The sequence below is a fragment of the Mesocricetus auratus genome, unplaced genomic scaffold (genome assembly GCF_017639785.1).
Source record: "Mesocricetus auratus isolate SY011 unplaced genomic scaffold, BCM_Maur_2.0 Super-Scaffold_4256, whole genome shotgun sequence".
Lineage (NCBI taxonomy): Eukaryota > Metazoa > Chordata > Mammalia > Rodentia > Cricetidae > Mesocricetus > Mesocricetus auratus.
Window position 1 is genome coordinate 3,343,940 of NW_024429182.1, and position 19,708 is coordinate 3,363,647.

The window sequence follows — 19,708 nt, forward strand, 5'->3', positions numbered from 1 at the left end:
ATGATAGCCTAATAAAACATTTAAACAGAAACCAGCTAACTACGGAGGCAAAAAATTGCTCCAAGATAAAATTTCTGACAAGAAACTAAGAAATATGATCACTGGCTATTGCTATTACTGGCAAATCTGTATTAACTGATGCCAATATTAATTTATCTGTTTTAAGAGTAGTCAAGAATCTATGCTAATCAATGTTAGTTTTGCTAGAAGTTGAACTTACTGTTCCACATGTAGGACTTTGTTGAGTAAATGCAATCTGCTCTCTGTTATCAGAGAGTGAGTGGGAGTGATGGGAATCCAGTTTGGTTTACCCAAGCACTGTTAATCTGTTCTAATGACCTCCCAATAAGATGCAGGTATAACATATATTTTCAATCATTTTGCTCACATGCACTTTGCTTTATTATTGCATCTACACGTGTTTATGGGGTATATGGTGATTTGAAGGACAATGGCCCCCAAAGCTCACACATTTGACTGTTTGGTTCTCAGCTGGTGGAACCGTTGGGAAGGATTAGGAGGTGTGTTCTTGATGGAGGGGGTGTATCGCTGGAGTGGGTTTTGAGGTTTTAAAAGCTCATGCCAGGCAGTCTCTTCCTCTCTGCCTGCAGCCTGTGGACCAAATAGAAGCTCTCAGCTACTGCTCCAGAACCATGCCTGCCTGTCTGCTGTCATGCTCTCTGCCATGATGGTCATGTACTCTTAATGCTATGAAACTGTGTGAACCCCAATAAATTTCTTTCTACAAACTGCTATGGTATTGCTTTATTATGGCAATAGAAAAGAAGCTAGGACAGTTTATATGTACATAACGTGCAATAACCAAGTCAGGGCAATTAAGGTTTTCATCTTCTTTCAAAATTACAATCTATCTCAGTGAGCAAATATGCATATGTATACATGTATATGTATCTGTGTATGTATGTGTGTATGTATGTCAGTGTGTATGTATGTCAGTGTGTATGTCAGTATGTCTGTATGTATATATGTATGTCAGTATGTATGTATGTATGTATGTATGTATGTATGTATATGTGTGCATGTCCACGCAAGTGGAGGCAAGAAGACAACGAGGGTGTCAAGGCTCAAACTCAAGCTGCTGGTCTTCAGGGAAGGTATCTTCAGCCACTCTGCATGCCCTGCTTTCATCTTATAAGCACCGCTGTATGCTGAGTCTTCAAGGTCCTCAACTTGTTATTAATAAAATGCATAATTAATAAAAATAGCACACCACTCTGCTTCTGTCACTCTGTGCTTTGGTGACTGTTAATCCAAGCTCCCTATCTTCCAATTCCAATTCTTCCATTTCTAACTCTTCCAATACTCTACACTTTAAATACATTTACAGTTTCACATATAAAAAATTACATTGGCTTTTTTTTGGTGTCTTGCTTAGTTCATTCATTTAACAAAATCCATCTGAGTTCCATTCAATTTGATACAAATAGCAGAATATCAGTTTTAAGGCTGATTTCTTTCTCATATCCATACCTCATTTCATCACTCATCTATTGACATGTACCAAAGTTGATCCCATGTGTTGGTATTATAGACAATACTACATGGGGGCATGAATGCATCTGAAATGCAGATATTCCATTGGGCACGTAAGGAGTACACTGGGACTAAAGATCTATTCTTCATATTTAACAAACACTTAGAAATTGTATTAATTTACATTACATTACACTAAATTCTGATGAATAGCATTAAAGGAGTTTTTTATATTCTGAGAAACATTTGTCATCTTTAGTCTTTCTGGTTAAAGTTCGTCTAACCAGGGTGAGTTCAGATATCATTAATTTTGATTTTTACTTTGCTAACAACCAATGAATTTGAGTTTTTTTCCATAAATTTGTTGACAACCTGAATTTCTTCTTTGAGGGACCATCTAGTCACACACCGTCAGTTCATTTCCCTTAGACTGGATTTGAAGGACTTTCATTGTTCAGTCTTTCATATATTCTGAATATTGACTCTGTGTCAGACGCATAATCTGAGGTGTCCCACATGGAGGGCGAGTCTGACTCTTCACTCTGTGCTGGACTATCTGTCACTCAGCAGCATCTTAGTTGGACGTAGTTGGACACTGCACCGCTGTCCCTGTCTTCTGTTGCCTGGGAGACTTATCCAAACCATCCCTGATTATACCGATGCTCTCTCTATTTTCCTGTGTCAGTGTTGTGGTGTCAGGTACTGCATTTAAGCCTTTGATCCACTTTGAGTTGCTTCTGGAGAGAGTTAGTGATATGGGCAAAATTTAATTCTGTTGCAGGTGAATATCCAGTTTTGAAGAACCATTTTTACTGGGCATAATTGTTCTGTTTACAACATGTGGTGATTTTAAAGTCAAGAATCAGCAGGATGTAGATGTGGGGATTATCTCTCATTTCTCAGTTATTGTACTGGGTTACGTAGGACTGGACGATAAAACCATGCTGTTTTCATTACGATGACCCCATTGTTAAGGTATTGTGATGCCTATGGCTTTGGTTTTTGCTCAAAATTCAATTAGTGGTTTGAGCATCCTCAGTACTTCCACATATGCCTTCAAATATTTGTTTTATTTCTTTAAAAAGGTACAATTAAAATTTTGATGGGACTTCATTGAATCTGAATCATTTTGTATAATACAGACATTTTTAGCAAAATCAATTTTCCTACTCTAGGAACACAGTAGATATTTCTAATTTTTTTGCCTTCTTTATTTTCATTTGTGTTTTATAATTTTCACTGCAGAGGTCTTCTGTTTCCTTGTTTAAATGTATTCCTGGATATCTTTTGTAGTTAGTATGAATGCGATTTTTGTCCTTATTTTTCAACAAATTAAGTAGTGGTGTATAGAGAACTGTTGCTTAATGTTGGATATTTATTTTCTATTGTGTAACTTTACTGATTTAGCTATCAGTTTTAATTATCTTATGGGATTCTTTATTGTAATAAGACTGGCTTAATGCTTTCAGTCAGACTGGTGAGGTATACGAATCAATCTTGAAAAAGACCATTTAAAACTCAAATTAAGTATTTCACTTTTCTCTATGACCCAGGAAGACCAACGGCAGGTTTCTTCCTGTGGCATTTGTATACCTATTTATATGATTTAGACTGCCCTGGATGCATGCCCACTATACACCCAAGCACTAAATGTTGACAACACATCCTATAGGCCCTCACTGTGGGTTAAAGGTAACAGAAACCACCCGCCCGTCTCCTAATGGCAATGTCTGCTTGGAAACACGACTTGGGACAAGTGGTAACGCTCTGAGCACTGGACACATGTGAAGTCAGTTGTCATAAGAGAAGAAGAGCTCAGACTCTTTCATTTTCTTGTTATGTTTACATTTTCCTTCTTAGAGCACTGTGTGTGCACGATTATGGAAAGGGATACATCGATATGTATATGGAGTAATCCAAATATACCACCTCATAAATTAGCTAACAGACCTTTTAAGGTTGGTCCTTAAAGTCATTAAAGTGTTTCCTAGTTTGTCAGTGCTGCAGTAAGAGAAGTGAGAGTATTTGGCTAAAAGTAATTATAGCTAATTAGTTAAAAAGAGAGTGTGACATCATAGGGAAATCTTCCATGATATGTAAGGTTTCTTAAAAGGGGAGCAAAATGGGGACTGGGTAGGGGGTCAGAAGGAGGGGAAGGGTGTGGGGGAGGAGGGGAGGAGGAGGGAGCTGGGATTGACATGTGAAGCAAGCTTGTTTCTAATTTAAATTAAAACATTAAAAAAAAAAGAATGTTCGGCAGAAATGCTGAAAGCAAACGAAAAGACAACCTAACTGCTGTCTATTGGTCACCACTCAAAAGGAATGGGGAGGGGCTGGAGAGAAGGCCCTGCTCTCCCAGAGAACACAGGTTCAATTCCCAGCAACTACATGGTAGCTCAAAACTGTCCTTAACTCTGGTTCCAGGGGACCCAATACTCTTCCTGTCCTCCCTAGTCACCAGGCAGGTGTGTGGCGCACAGACGTTCAAGCACGCAAAGCACCCATATACATACAGTAAATTAACTTAAAAAGAAGGGAACAGGGAAATATGTTTTCAACTTCATTTTAACCTAATAACTGTGAATAACTTTGTTTGTGACAAAATACTGTATTTCTTCTGTGACATCAAGTCTAGAAGCTAAAAGAAGAAAACGTGTTTTTCCACGTTTCTGCCATTTACTTAGAAAAGCATGTGTTATACTACTTGTGAGTATGTACTGTTGCGCCCAAGTTGCAAAATCCCCAGAGACCACCAGGGAGACAGACCCACCAAATTGCAAAAACAAGGTTTTAATTGCTCATCCAACCACGGGAGGGACCCTGCCGAGCAAGCTGACACAGCAGCCTCCAGAGGGAGTGAATTTCCCTGTTTACTGCTAGGCTTTAAAGATGAAAGTTATAGGATTTACATCAGTAGGTATGGGCTGGTATCTGATTGCTTGACATTTGGGAACAATTGGGAGAATTTTTCAAAGTCATATTTTGGCATGAGATACCTGCATACCAATTATTCTCATTAGTCGGTGCTGAGAGGGAACATTCCATGGGTTCTATGGCTCTGTCTTGTTATTTGCAGGTGGCCTGTTGTACATAGATACCAATAGTTTTCATAACTGTATCCTGGAGACTACGGGGGGGGGGGCTTGGAGTTTCTTTTGTGGATAGACAGTTACCAGGAACCAAGTATTTAGGAGGATGGGGGGGTCTGGAGTTTCTTTGTGATCAGTTTATTACGTGCCTTTTCTGTAGCCTGTCACGGCTGCTAAAGCAGGGGCTGAGTAGGGTCTGGCCCCATCGTTCCTAAATTATTATTAGAAGTGAAGTCTTTGGGTTTAGTTTATCCCTTTCAGCACAAGGAAGCTGTGGGACTGCTCCTCATCGTGGTGACACAGGCAATGTGTCACCAAACGCACAGGAGTCACGGGGGATGTAAGAAGGACTCCCGTGGACTCACCACCACACCTAACTGGGCAATCACATTCAGAACAGCTACTGTGGCTCAGAGCCTGACCACATCTTACGAAGTGTAGCGTCACTGCTCTGTTCCTGCCACCACCAGCACTGGCCTGCAGACATCTAAAGAACCCAGCTGCTTCACCCTCACTCCGACTAGCAGGGCCGAGCTGGGTTCCACCCAAGCATCTAATGGCCCAACCCCATTTCCTCACCCGAGGCTTTGGTGGCCTCCAAGGGAGCACTGTTCATTTGGTAACTGCTGCGGGTAAGTACAGGTCTCAGTACCATCACCCCAGCAGGCATCAGCCTGTGGCACAGGCTTTTGTTCTGGCTCTGTTTCCCCAGTGGAGTTGAGCTCCAGCTGCCCAGGGTGCCCTTACCGGCTGCCCTCCATTTCCTTTCTCTCCCCTCCTGCCCAGATTATTCTTCAGTCTGAACCGAGCAAACTGTCCAAGTCTCCGTGTCTGCTGCCCGGGGAGCATCACGGAGGCAGCTCTCTCCAAGGTTCTCCATCAACAAGAGGAAGAGTTCGGCTAGAAGCCTCCAGCACACCTCATTCTTCTCAGAGCACACATTGGCCACTGGCTTTCTCTTTACTGGGAGCATCAGGGTCTTGAAATTGTCTACAGGACACACGGTCATCTCCCGACATGGGAATCCTATGAGTGCCTGCTGCACAGGCTTGCTAGGCGGGGTGCCTCCTGGATGCTATCCTTTGACTGTGATATTCTACACCATTGGGGCCCATAAAGATGGCCCCTGCTTCATCTTGACTCAAGGTCAGAGAGTTCAAAACTGTCCTTAGTAAGACATAAGACCTTAAGGTCTAAGGCGTGGCTACAGTAGGATGTTTGATCTTGGCCTTGGGTGTCTTACCTAAACAAAAACAGACTTGGTCTGAGGTGTGAATTCTCTTGACCCTCAAGGTCAGAAAATGAGAAATTAAGTTTGAATTGTGGTTACCAAATGCTTGGGGAATTAAGGAAGGAAGTCTGCTTGTTCCGTATACATGACACCATGTTCCCCTTTTTGGTTGGGGTATATAAGAATGGTGAAGAATAAACTTGGGGTGTCCAGCATTCACTGTGTTGCCCTCCTGACTCCATCCTGTGTCTCTGTCTTTTTCTTAGCGTCTTTACCTGCCCCTTCTCAATCCACACTCCCCCTTCTTAGGTACGAACCTGGCAAGTCAGGTGGACCTAAGACCACACTGGAGACTGTGCACAGTGAGAATTAGTCCATCTCATCTGATTGCTACTCTGTCCACACCACGCCTTCTCCCACCCTGCAGAGCACGCCCAATCCCACGCCTTGCTGCTTCCTGCTTTTCCCTTCGGCACCGTATTAACACCTGTCACCACATTCAAAAACTCACTTTCTCCTCCTGGGGTATGGGCCCCACGGGGACAGGTTCTCCACTGTACTCCCTGTCCGTCCTCCAGTGCTCGCTCAGTCAGAGCCTGGCACGGAGGGAGCATTCCACAGAATCTACTGTAAAAATCTCTCCTGTTCTTAAAGACAACAAAGGAAGAAATTAGCACTGAACTGCTGAGACACACTGGGATGTTTGTTTTAACAGGGAGAAGTAAACAACCAATTTAAGCTCTCAGATGTAAACTGAATGACAATTTTTCCAAATTGAATTTATATAAAAAAATTCTAAGGTGTCATTTAACTGACATCACTGGACATGTACAGTCATGGGATTTTTTAATATTAGAAGTCACAGTTACTTGACAACATGCGGAAGAAAAACAACAAATAGATGCCACATATCAAACAATGACCACAAAACAATCCTTTATCCGTGAGACCAGTAACAGATTGTGTTGACCGGTAAATTCATATTCTAGATGTATTCATTAGATTGAACGGTAGATATTAACTTTCCTGGTAATATAAAACAGGATTCAAATTTACTAATACCTGATTTACAGTAATTATGTATAGAATATATTTTGTCTTTTAATCAAAAGGGTTTTGAACTGTTAAAGTCCACTAAAGATTCAGTATTTAAATAACTTACAAAATGTGTGAGCTCATGTACAGCAGTGTACAGTTACCCCAGCTGTGGTGAATAGCAGTGCACAGTTACCCCAGCTGTGGTACAGCAGGTAAATAAAAGATAATCATCTACCTTACATTTTCACCTGCCCATATAGACGTGAATCTCAAGAATGCACCTAAGAGTCAATTTAATTAATACAAACCCATTGTTTAACTAACCACATTATAAATAGTCAATATTTCTTTAATAAACCAATAGCCCACTGTCCTGTGGCACTGTGTTGGATTTTAACACTGAACTTTAAGAAAAACCTTTCACAATAACTTTAAGCACTTTGGTTTTCAGATTCATCTAAAACCTGTAATGTGATTTCACAATGGTTTCAGGTTTCACAATTAGCTGTGTAAGCAAATCAATAAACCACATTGTGTTGCTACAAGTATTTAAAAAGAGGGATTTGAAGCAGCTGTCACTATTCTGCAATAATGATAAATAAACCACAGCTAGAAAGTTTCTAATTAGTAGCAATTATTATAAAGTGCAGAGCAAACAGGAAATGAAATATAATCTTAAAAACCCTACTTCTGCCTCTAATTCTCTAAAGGACACTGAAGGAAGAAACTTGCACCAAGCTGCCGAGACAAGATGCAACTCGGATGTTTACTTTTACAGGAAGAGCAAATAGCCAGTGTACGCTCTAAAAATATCTATCAGACTTGCAGTGTTTCTCGGCAGAAAAGGAAACCTGATCCCAGAGTTTACATGGAATTTCAAGGGACAATAAGAGCCAAGGTGTTTGTATAAAGGGCAGAGTTGGAGGACTTGCCTTTTCTGATTCCAAACACACTGCAGAGCTACAATAATCCAGACATCGTGGTTGCCACAGAAACGAACATACATCAGGAGAAGAAGCTCTCCATTTAAGATCAATGATTTTTTCAAAAGGGAAACTATATCTTCTAACGCAGACAGAGTCTTTACAAGAGTTTGTAAAACTTCACTGCCCAGTGATTCCAATCTTGGACTTAGCAAATGTGAAGTCTGCATTTTACAGAGTATTTATGACAGTGTCATCAAGATTATTCCCAAAGAAAAACAGTTTATTAGTTGAGGAACTCTATAAACAAAAGCAGGGGAGCTGAGCATGGTGGTCCACTCCTGTACTCTAGATACTCAGGAAGCTTAGGCAGGAGGATTGTATAACCAGCCTGGACTGCACACAGTACAGGATAACTTGTAACAAAACAGAACTAGTTACTAACAGTCCACAGCAGAGATGGATGCCCAATTTGCAATGCTTAGTGAAAGATGGGGATCAGAAACCATGTATCTTATGATTCTATATATACAAATTGCCTCAAATAGGAAAAATGAACATAGAAAGACAGGAATGAATGGATTAGCAGTTGCCTAGGGCAAGAGATGATGTCTGGGGGCAGGGGGAGGATGGGGGTGTGTGCAAATGGGAATATTAGAAATTAATCTGGGAAATGACTATGCAATTCCATGTTTATACTAAAAACAATAGATTATATACTTAAAAGAGGGCGGACTGCAAATTATGTGAATAATAGCTCAATCGGAAATATACTATACTTCTATAATTAAAACTCAATCCCTGATAAAATGGATTTGCTAAATGGGAGCTAGCATGTAATTATTTTTCACTTTGATATCTTGCAGCTAAATTTCTGAGGAGACGTGGTACAGAAAGCATAAAGGCATTCAGGTTATTTAGAGAAGTGAGCAATAACACAAGGAAGAAACACCAGATCCCAGTGTTGGCGGAATCTGCACGGTTCAGAGCGCACTCTGTGGACACTCCTGGAGAGCACAAGGCAGCCAAGCTCTCCTTGTCTTCCCCAACTGTAAACACGGAGACCACATGGAAGGGGAAGGAAAACTGACGGATCTCAGGGACACATTCAGGAATTCCTCCAACGTCTCCAAGAACACCAAGAAAGCCACTCTGTGGAAGAAATGGAAGCCTGCACAGGAGTGAGGCATTAGAGCCGTGGTCTGAGACCCACGGATCCGTCACCCACTGCTGTGGGGCAGGAAAGCTGCAGAAGCAGTCTCCCAGGCCAGGCCTGCAGAGTGACAGCACGACCCTATGCCGAGCATGGCTCAGGACTCTCTCAGAGCTCTGCGTGCAGGCTCCTGAACTCCTAAGCGTTCACTTCTGCCTACCACAATTATATTAACCCGTGCGACTAGGGGAGCAATCAAACACAGACAGAGCAAATGGCGTCCACTGTTACCTAAGCATGCTATAATAAAGGAGCTCGTTTATGATATCTGCATCAAAGCTTCTGGCTACTTTTACGATTTGGAAGCAGAAATCGAGTCATTGGCTTGAGATGAGCTATAGAGGAAGGTGTACTAATGAGGCCTGGAAATGCAAAGAGGGGAACAAGCATTTCTGAGGGCCATTGAAAAGTATGGGGTACTATGCAAAACAGGAAAAGGAAACATGAAATACTCAGAAGTGGAGAAACGAATTCTAAAGAGAAAGGTTTCTCTCTCTGTCCTGCACAGTGTCCGCCCCCGCCATGCACCTTAGTAGCTGGAGCGAGCCTTGAGGAACAGAGGTGTTTTCCAGTGTAAACATCCAAGAAAACAATCTTGGAGTGGGCTGGAGGACAGAAAGCTAACAGCCCACTGCACAAGGAACAGGATAGAAACAGGGACACCGAGGAATTGCAAACACGGGATTGCTGGAGGACCCACCAGGAAAACCTCAGCCAAGAACACAAACTAGGAGTATAAACAGATGAAATGAAGGTAGAGGGTTTTAAATTCGAAAACATAAACTTTAAAGTTAAGAAAAAATCAAAATGTAGAGGAAAATAAATATTTGGGAGGAGAAAGCCCCAGAAGGCTGTGTGTTCAACACGTGTGTACCTGGTACACGGTCAGGGAGCCTCTGGCCGAAGCCTGTGAGGCAGCTACGCTTGCTGCCATTCGCTCCTCCCCGGGCACTCTCCTCCCCGCCTTCCTTCCCATGCCATGAACATGTAACACCAGAGGGAACAGAGATTTAGATTTAAATGGTCTAGGCTTTTCTGCTTGTTTTTAACCTTTTTAGAATCACATTATTTTAAATGGGACTAAAAATTCGAGCATTTGCTATACATTTAATTTATACATTCTGCCTTATAATTTCTCTCCAAACAATGATATATATATGTATATATATATGTATATATATATGTATATATATATACTTTTCCTAGTGCTCTAATTTTCCATGGACCTAGAGCAGGAGATAAGTATATAGAAGCAACACACTGAAGTCTCTCTCTCTCTCTCTCTCTCTCTCTCTGTCTCTCTCTCTCTCTCTCTCTCTCTCTCTCACACACACACACACACACCACACATTTTTTAGCTCACATCCCAAAACCAATGCTTCCTATTTTACTCATGAGTTATACTTTGGGTTTCCTTTTTAACAATAACAAAACTTTGTCCTTACAGACAAAATCAAATACATTTGTACCTAGGTTTTAGGATGAGTCTATTTATTAATTCCTTCCTTGCTTTGGGAAAAGGAAAATCTAATGGTAGCATAATTAGTCAAACAGTGGCATTTCTAGAAGACAGAATAAAACCTATCAGCTCTGGAGTTTCTTACTCTTCCGTCTTAGACACTTCACATGCAGTGCACAGACTCGGGAGCACACAATTAGACTAGAACGCCCCAACTAGTTTGGGATGCCAATCCCTCACAGTCTGAGTTTTTCCTTTTGGAGATTATAATTTCGGTTTACTTCAGGGTCCAACATCCCACTCAAATGCATACAACACTTTTTATTTCATTGCTCTCTATTCTGCACATGCAACAAAGCTGTGTGACAATCGTCATGCCCACAAATCAAAATGCCCAGTATATTTTACACTCAACTTTAAAAGCTAAACTATGCAATTCAAATGCAGCTCATCTCCACACACCTTTCGCACTAAAGTTTTGCTAATAGAGATGGATGCGAATTGTTCAGTCGGGGCCACAGGGGTCCTCCGAGGACTAAATATGGCACACTCAGCTTCCTCCTCTGTAACTCTACCTAAGATTCCTCCAGCTCCGATCTGTCAGGCAAAGGCTGCCAGGTGAGCAGTCTGTCACTCTTGCCTAGGCTAATAGACTCTCCAGTGGCTTCTGTTACAGCTCATGTCATACCATTAAAACTATGTGCCTTGAAAAATACCGTAACATATGTGGCTGAATCTTGTCAACTCCAGATAATCAGACTCGGTGTGGCTTCACCAGCAGATGCAGATTAGAGAGGCAATATAAATATGCAAATCACACTGGTCCCCTTAGCACCACTGTTCCTACCTCTAATGGCCCTCGTAGAAAGTCTGCGTGCTCCACTCCTACTTCCAGCGCTACATCAACAGAAGCAAAGGGACGGCTGGCCATCTGCTGTCGTTCTCGAAGCAGTTGCTGGAGGGGGTTAAAAAATGATCTGTTTTAAAACAGGCTTAAGAGCACACACCGAATGCAACAGTATCTGTTTTCATTTTCTGAACAAATGGCATTGAAATTTTAGCAATCCTTGTCCTTTAGTTTTGTGTACATACACATCTAGAAAGCTAAAGACAAAATTACCTGCTCCCCACGCCCTGGTTGGACTTCACAGAGGTATGAAATGTACGGCGCTACAAAGTAACCTTCTCTTGACCTCCACCCACAGGCCTAACAAAATGTACTCAAAAGCCCTTGGGAAAGCTCAGGCGATAGGTGCCACTTAAATAAAATGTGTTATTATGATGACAGGCGCGGACAGGCTCCCACTCAAAATAACCCATGCATTTTGTCTTAGCAGAAAGGAAAGTATTATCGAAAATGTTTAAGGGATGAAAATGAAAAGTTGTCAAAATCCATTAAAAGAGATCAAGGAACATATAGCACTAAGACTAAGTTTTGAGAGTCGTTAAGTCCTGTCCTCTGCTGTGGAGCAGAAGGAACAGTGCCGGACCATCTTCAAATCTTTACCCACAGCTTGTGCCCGCTATCTGATATGCAGATGACTATGAAGGTATGAGGGAATCCGCGCCAGGCCTCTGAAGCACCACTGGGTGTTTCGCGGACGCTGGGTTTGCCTAGCTGAAGTCACAGCCAACTACCCAGCTAATTTATATTTCTGCCTTTCCTTGTAATTATAATATTCATTAAGTCATGATAAGAAAAAATTGATGACCAGCAGTAGATACCACAGATCTTGCCCCTCTCATCCTATACAGCTAATAAAATTATTATTAAATATTAAAGAGGACGGGCAATGCAATTAAATACTCTTTCAAATGAGGAGAAAATCATATTGGTGAAGAAGGCAGAATCCTTAAACACAATGAATGACTTCATTATTTATGGAGATCTTTAAGATTCTCAGGCATTAGGTGAAAACAGTAACTGCCAGTCTTTGAATGGCTGCAGCCCGGGATGCATCATTCATAACTGTCCTCTGCAGATGAGGAACAAACACAGTAAGGGAAGGCAATTTGTTATCTAGCGTTTGTGCGTGAACACATATGACACAGGGCGTAAACAGAATTTTAGGCTTAGCTTTCTTGTAATTACAGTGAGCATCTACCTGACGACATTATATGGAATGAATGAGCCGTTAGTGAGCAGTAGTTTAACTTATTAACTTACATTTTGTCTAAGTAACGGATTCATAATAAATATAAAGCATAAAGGTACACAAAATGGAACGGGCCACTTTCATAAAGTTTCACCATTGTGTTACTATACAGGGCTGTTAACAAACAGACCTTGGCTTGTGCCTCTCCCCACAGGAGTGTTCCAAAGGCAGACAGGGTCGTCTTTACAAGCGAGCCATGGTAGGGGCAGAAGGTGGCATGCACTTGGGTGTCCTTGGTGGAACGCCACAGATGCCACCTTGCACACATAACCCAACAACACAACCGTCCTACACAAGAAGCATCAAGAAAATGTAGACTCAAGTTTATGTCCAAACAGAATTGTTTAGTATTTATAACTAATAGTGTCCTCCATTTATCTACCTCTCCTTGGCTTATAAATGATAAGTCCTATGATAGGGATTTTTAACAATGAAAGCCTCACCTGTCCTCTGTTGAATTCTTAAACAAAGGGTTTACAGAGTATAATTAATAAACGTTCATTGTCACAAATTGTGACATCACCGATAAGTACTCCAAAGCCAAGCATAACAAAACGAAGTGTAGGACAGCAACACCAATATGCAACATGGGAAAATCATGCCACTGATACTTGTTCGATTATGAAAATTTCATTTGTACAATGCAAAGCATATTTTAAGACTCAGGTTTGCTCTCTGAGCTTTGAGTTTAGCTGATTTTAGAGAACCAAATGGATTTGTTCTGGGCCACCAAGCGGGGCTGCAGATCTTGTTAAGAGACACATCGGGGTTCTGGCCATGAGGACTGGGAGAGAAAACACTGCAAATATCTTTCCCACTAACCTCTGGCTCTCAGCCTTGTCTTTAAAAATCGTCACGGCCAATTAGTAACTGGATGCCTTACTTTCTCAGTTTTGTTATGGCAAAGGATACGCCCAAACTGTGCTGACAACCTCAGTCTAAGGAACCCGGCCTCTGACGTCGGAAGGCCTCGCACCTGCATGCTGCTCTCTTCATTCGTAGCTGTTTCATGCCAACAGTAGGGTTTGGGTCTCACTAATCCTCCATTTTTCTCATCTGTGGAGCATGCGTGCTGGGCCCTAAGCTTGTACCTGTTCTCTCTCAACCCCAGCTTCTGTACTCCTCACTCTCAACTGGACCACGACCAGACAGCCGAGGCTTTCAAACAACTTGTTCTTTCTCTGTATGCGATGGGAATGACTAATGTCTTCCTCCTGAGAGCTTGGGACAGAATGGGATGCCGGTAGAGCGCTCAGCACAGAGTCTGCAGGCATGAGGGCTCAGTGTTACTGTGCTGAACCTGAGGACTAATTTCATATTTGAGGATGGCACACTAATTACCTCATTCTCATTTTCCTCAGCACGGGTGACACATTCGGCTCTTCTAATCTGCCTTTTACCAAATGTTGCATTATGAGGCAGTTGGAAATGTCATTATTGAACTAGACTTGGAACGGTTCTCTGCCATTTGTGACTAAGAATGATAAAACCCAACCAGAAAAAAACAAGAGAAAATATATAAAATATTTTCTTAAGACATTCTGAAAGTTATTTTTCATGATTCTGGTTTGTGTGGCAGTTAAGCATCTGTATATCTATAAGAATACACACAGCAGATGTACCTGGTTTATACGTGATCTGCTACTGCCAATTATTCAGCAGAACAATAAAATCCACAGAACAAACTGATCACATCACAATAGATAATAATCATGTTGTCACAAATGTTGCTGGTAAGAACATTTAAAAATTTAAGAGATGTTCTTTAGATCATTGATTTGTCCAAAATAATTCCTTTAGTATTGAATATCTGCTATAAAATAACATCAGGAATTAAAAATTAATTTGAAAATCCAGACCTAAATTTGACAACTTTTTACACATATATACATCAGATGTATACATCCTTATATGGATAAAGATAATTCTACTTAATACCCCTTACTTAAAATTCTGTGTCATTCCCCCAGTTCCTCTTACCTGCCTTTCAAATACTGCAAGACTATAATACATTTTAGGACAGTATACCATAAAAAGACACAGTGTAAGTAATGGAACTGGAGTTAATTTTGCCCCAACTGTTCTCACAGTTCCTACCTCCTTCTGTTACGTTCAGGCCCCCAGATATCCTTCCTATCACATCCAGACGTCCTATTATACTCCAAGTCTGAAATCAGTAAGAATTTCCCATTTCCTCTCCCGTCTATGCTTAATTTGGTTAAGGGTTTTACACTGCAGCCAGGCTGGCCTGGAATTCATTATGTAGCTGAAGCTAACCTCAAACTCAGCACTCTCACATGTGCCTTGGGATTACAGAGGTCGTCGGCCACACACGGCACCAGTTCCTATGAACCACTTATTACATCAGTGCAGCACGAATTCTTTGTATCTCCTTACTTTTGCCAGGACCCCCTTAAAGGCAAAAATCTACTTTTAGCTAATTCTCAAACGCCCAAACACTCAGTTGAAATTCAGTTTCATTTGTTAAATAAAGAATGAATATAAAAATAATTTTTAAAAAATCTAAATTTGCTTCCTAGGAATGTGGGTGAGGATACATTATTATAAAATTATGTATTTATGATTAACCATTCAAAGTTATGACACATACTTTGGCATTGTAGTATATTATATACAAGAACATCTTTACAGATGAGCTCTAAAGGTTGAGTTTCAAATTCACATCAGGTTTCATATTTGTTCCTCATCTACTTTCCCCCAACACTACCAATGCAACTGGAGAAAATTCATAAAGTCATCACAATGTATTAATATTTCTGAAATTTTTGAAAAGATAAGGGAGTCATCAAACAGATTATGTATTGGTCTGGACGTTGCGAATTCTGATGAACAAAGGTTTTTGAATTCCAGACCGAACAACCGTTTGTGAGACAGCAGTTGAGTATTAGCGCAAATGCACTTAACACCGGACACACACACACACACACACACACACACACACACACACACACACACACACACACACACACACACACGGGACAAGCAACCTGGTGATTCCATCCTCCCAGTGTTACCGGGAAAAAGGCAGGGAGGGCTGCTGTCCGGTTTCACTGAACTGGGGACAAGGGTAGCCTACCGCTTTGCAGCGCCAGGTCTGCAAGGCACAAGGCTGGGACTCCGTCTTGGTCCTTCTGCGTTTGCTCTTCCTGTCTGAAGCTGGTTGTCTAGACACTGATGCTAGCACCTGGGGGGCTGCCATAATGCACGGCCTCGTTCCAGGCGTCTGGACTACTCTTTTCTGTGCTTCTACACTCTTCAAACTATGCAATGTAACTATGCTTGATATATACTTTTGAAAAGAAAAATGTCCAGTGGCTTCCCAACGGTCTATTCATTAGCTTTAGTAAAACTTTACACTTTTCACTAAAGTCAAAAATGTACTCAATCTTTATTTATTATTTGAAAAAAAATACTGTCCTCAGTTGGCCATAGCCAGACTATAGATTTTCCAAATGGGTTCTTCAGGTGCACAGGGTTATATTTAAGCACCGCATGTCATGGATTGTGAGGTTGCTACCAGAAGAGAGACAAGAATGAAGGCCATTTCTACATCTACTGTGAAAACATAACAAACAAAATGATAACAACACATCAGCATATACACTAAAACACACAGCTAAATTGTGGGTCATGTCAAAGGTATGGAGGTAGAGTCTTGAACACCTGTATGGGTGAAGTAGACCGTAGCCCAAAGTAAAAAGCCTGTAACTCAAGCCTCAGGCTTCAGAGGACATGGGGATTTCCTGGGGAGGGGGAAACAATAGATTTTATAGGTGGACTGGGGTTGGGTGGGGACAAGAATGGGAGCATCAAATAGGGTGGGGGAAACAGGGCCAAGGGAAGAATGCTGTGAGACACAGCTGGAACTGAGGGGCATTTCAGCGTAGTGGACACACCCTAACAATACATGGAGGCATTCCTGATAAGGTAATAAGGGATATGGGGTCCCAACTGACCATCATTTGTCACAAAATAAGGCTTCCAGTACAGGGCCTGAGCTGCATATAGTTGAGTTGTTGGCCAGTGGGGTCCCATGGAAGTCCCCAAACAACCACACTGTTGCTAAGACAATGGGTTGCTTTCCAAAAACTGACGGTAGGGAACTGCTGCCCAGGACAACATCCACACAGCTCACTGAACATGAAAAGTGGGGCTGGTGCCTACATGGAGCCTTCACCCCTATATTCTGGTGTCTTTGGTGTGGAACGGCACTGCTCAGGCTACCGAAAGAGAAATGCAAACACCAACCCAGCCAACAAAACCTTTGACGCTAGGACAATGGTGGCACAGAACCTGCCGAAGTAGCCAACCAAAGCCTGGTGTGACCTAAGGCCCACCCCACGAGATGGAACCAACACACAACACTGCTTGGGTGACCAGAAACCACAGACCAGATAGCCCAGAGACCTGGGAGAAAACCAAACTCCTAACAATATTCTGCTACACACAAAGCTCAGTGTCTTACTCAGTCATTGTCACAGAAGCTTCCTCCGTCAGCAGATGGGGACAGAGGCAGAGACCCACAGTTGTATATTACCTGGAGGGAGAGTCTAAATGGGAAGTCTCTCCATCAAATTCTTTCCCTCAGAGCTCAGGGAATCCCGCTGAAGAGGCGGCGGAAAGACTGTAAGAGTCAGAGGGGACGGAGGACACCAGGAGAACAAGACCCTCTGAATCAACTGAGAAAGGTCCATATGGACTCAGAGACTGAACAGCAAGCGCAGGGCCCACTCGGGTCAGCACCAGGTCCTCTGCGTATATACTACAGATTTCAGTTTAGTATCTTCACGGGACTCCTGTATTTGTGATCCAGCGGGGCTCTGGTTACTGTGCCTACTCTTGGGGCTCTTTTCATTTTGCTGAGTTGTCTTGTCCAACCTCAATGTGATGACTGTTGTTTCATCTTATTACATTTTATTTTTAATCCTTGGCTGTTATCACTTAGAAGCCTGTCCTTTTCTAATGAGAGACAGAAAGGGAACAGAACTGGAAGGGTGGGGAGGAACTAGGAGGAGTAGAGGGAAGAGAAACTGTAATCGGAGTATATATTGCATGAGTAAATAACTTATTTTCAATAAAAGGAAAAAGTGAAAAAGGTTAAGAGCCCAAATAAATATTAATGTTAGTGAATGAGGGTTTTTGCTGTTGTCTGGATAGCGCTGATTGCTCAGTTGGTATTACCAAAATGGCTGTTTTAGTTCCTGCTCTGTTGCTGTGATGAAAGGGATCTGGGGTTGTAACAGCGGCTTGAGCTCCAGAAAGTGGGTCATATGGCATCCTTGGTCTCTAGAAGCAGAGGGATGGGAGCTTGTCCTCAGTAACAACCCCTTCTCCTTTTCATTCAGTCTGGGGTCCAGCCCAGGAAATAATGCTACCCACTTCAGGTGCGTCTTAGAAAGTCCTTCATAGGCATGGCCATGGCCAACTGATCTAGACAGTGCCTCCTAAGAGACTCCAGTTCTAGGTGACTCCAGATCCGGCCAGACTGAAATTAACCAGTATCCCTATAAATCATCATATATACTATAGGAATTGCATAAAATTGTTGATATCTCTTATTCTATTTTGAAGCAGATTCGGAAGAAATACGTTTTGGAAGAATCAAGAGCTTTACCATCTAACATGTTGTAGCATAGCCAATTTCTTCTGCCTTTTTACTGTGTTCACAGATTCCATTCATACAGAAAGCCCAAGTGTGAACCCTTCATCAAAGTAAACAATTTGCACTTTCATTAATAGTGAGGCTAATTTCCCATGTAATAGTTTGATTATGTAGACAGTGTTCCGGTGTAGGCTTATTTTCATTCTATGCTTGGCAGCATTATTTATTTTGTTCATCAAAGATGATAGAAGAAAACTGCTCATCATGTCTTAGCAACAAGATGTCTATATATAATCAACAAGAAGATAATTCTCAGCTCCTGCTTCTTTCTCAAGGAAGCTCACTAAGGGATGGAAACAGAAGGCGTTCTTCCTTGTGTGGCATTGTAAAGGATGATCAAGGTTAGATGCCAATCAAAGAAGAATTTGGTTCCTTCCTCTTCTGAAGTCTTTATCTCCTTAGATGGCGAATGCATTTCACACTTGGCTTATTTGATGATGAAAACGCTTCACTATAATTACTCCCTAATTAAACATATCTTATATGATCTATAGGCACCAGTTGTTGCTCTTGGAATCGACGCGGGAGGTGAGTCTATCCATCAACTTTTTCCACACTACCAAAGAACAGTGTAAGTTGTCTGGAGGCGGGGGCAGGACGATGTCTCCTTCTGAAGGGATCGCTTATGTTCTCCAAAGCTGAAAGCAAGAGAGCTTCCAGAAGCAGCTCAGCAAACAAAAACCTAACCGCGTGTGAACACCCTGCAGCCTTGTGGACCCCCCTCTCCTTCACATTCCCTCACTCCTCCCCCCCAGCATCCCTACACCCCTGCCACTGCTCTCTCTCAGAGCTACACATCGGCTCCAGTCCTCAGGCATGCTAAAGCAGCCCATGGAAACCTTTTGAAGGTTACTTCATGCAATCTCAAAATTAAAATGCAGATTTTAAGTCATGCCTTTGTTGACATAGATGGTATCACTGACAGAATCTGCCAAAGATGACTGTATACCGCCTATTTTAAAAATTATTGGTACTTAAAAAATCATATTTGGTTGTCATATACAAGTTGTGCCTATTCGACTTATCTTAGGAAAACAAAATACCATAGGAAAAAATGTGATGGAAAACACAGAATGGCTGGGCAAAGAGAAAACAGCAAGCAGTGTTCCGGAGAGAGCGAAAACAAGCCTGCTTCAAAAAGAAAGAAATGGCACCTACCGAGTCGTGGGTACGGAGGGCAAGCAGCCCCCACAGCACAGAGCTCAAAACTGAAAAGTTTACTTCAACCGTGCAAATTTAGACTTCTCACCCCTACCACAGGGGTGTCATGTCGCTTCAGTGACATGGCTGCCATCTCAACTCAACCCTGCCAGTGCCGTGAAAGTAATTGTGCACAATAAATTGCACAATGGTTCAGCCATTGCTTTCCAGAAACAGCCACACTGCCCAAGACAATGCCACTGCAGCCAAGAAATACAGAGG

The 19,708-nt window shown here is 41.9% G+C and overlaps 1 protein-coding gene across 3 annotated transcripts in view; it reads right to left on the bottom strand.

The window, feature by feature from the left end:
- The window catches only part of Atrnl1 (attractin like 1), a 538,539-nt gene that overhangs the window by 202,711 nt on the left and 316,120 nt on the right, over positions 1-19,708 (bottom strand). For all 3 annotated transcript variants that reach the window (XM_040742230.1, XM_040742247.1, XM_040742234.1), the window contains exon 27: positions 11,295-11,402. In XM_040742230.1, coding sequence (XP_040598164.1) covers positions 11,295-11,402 — 108 coding nt within the window. The remainder of the gene's footprint in view (positions 1-11,294; positions 11,403-19,708) is intronic.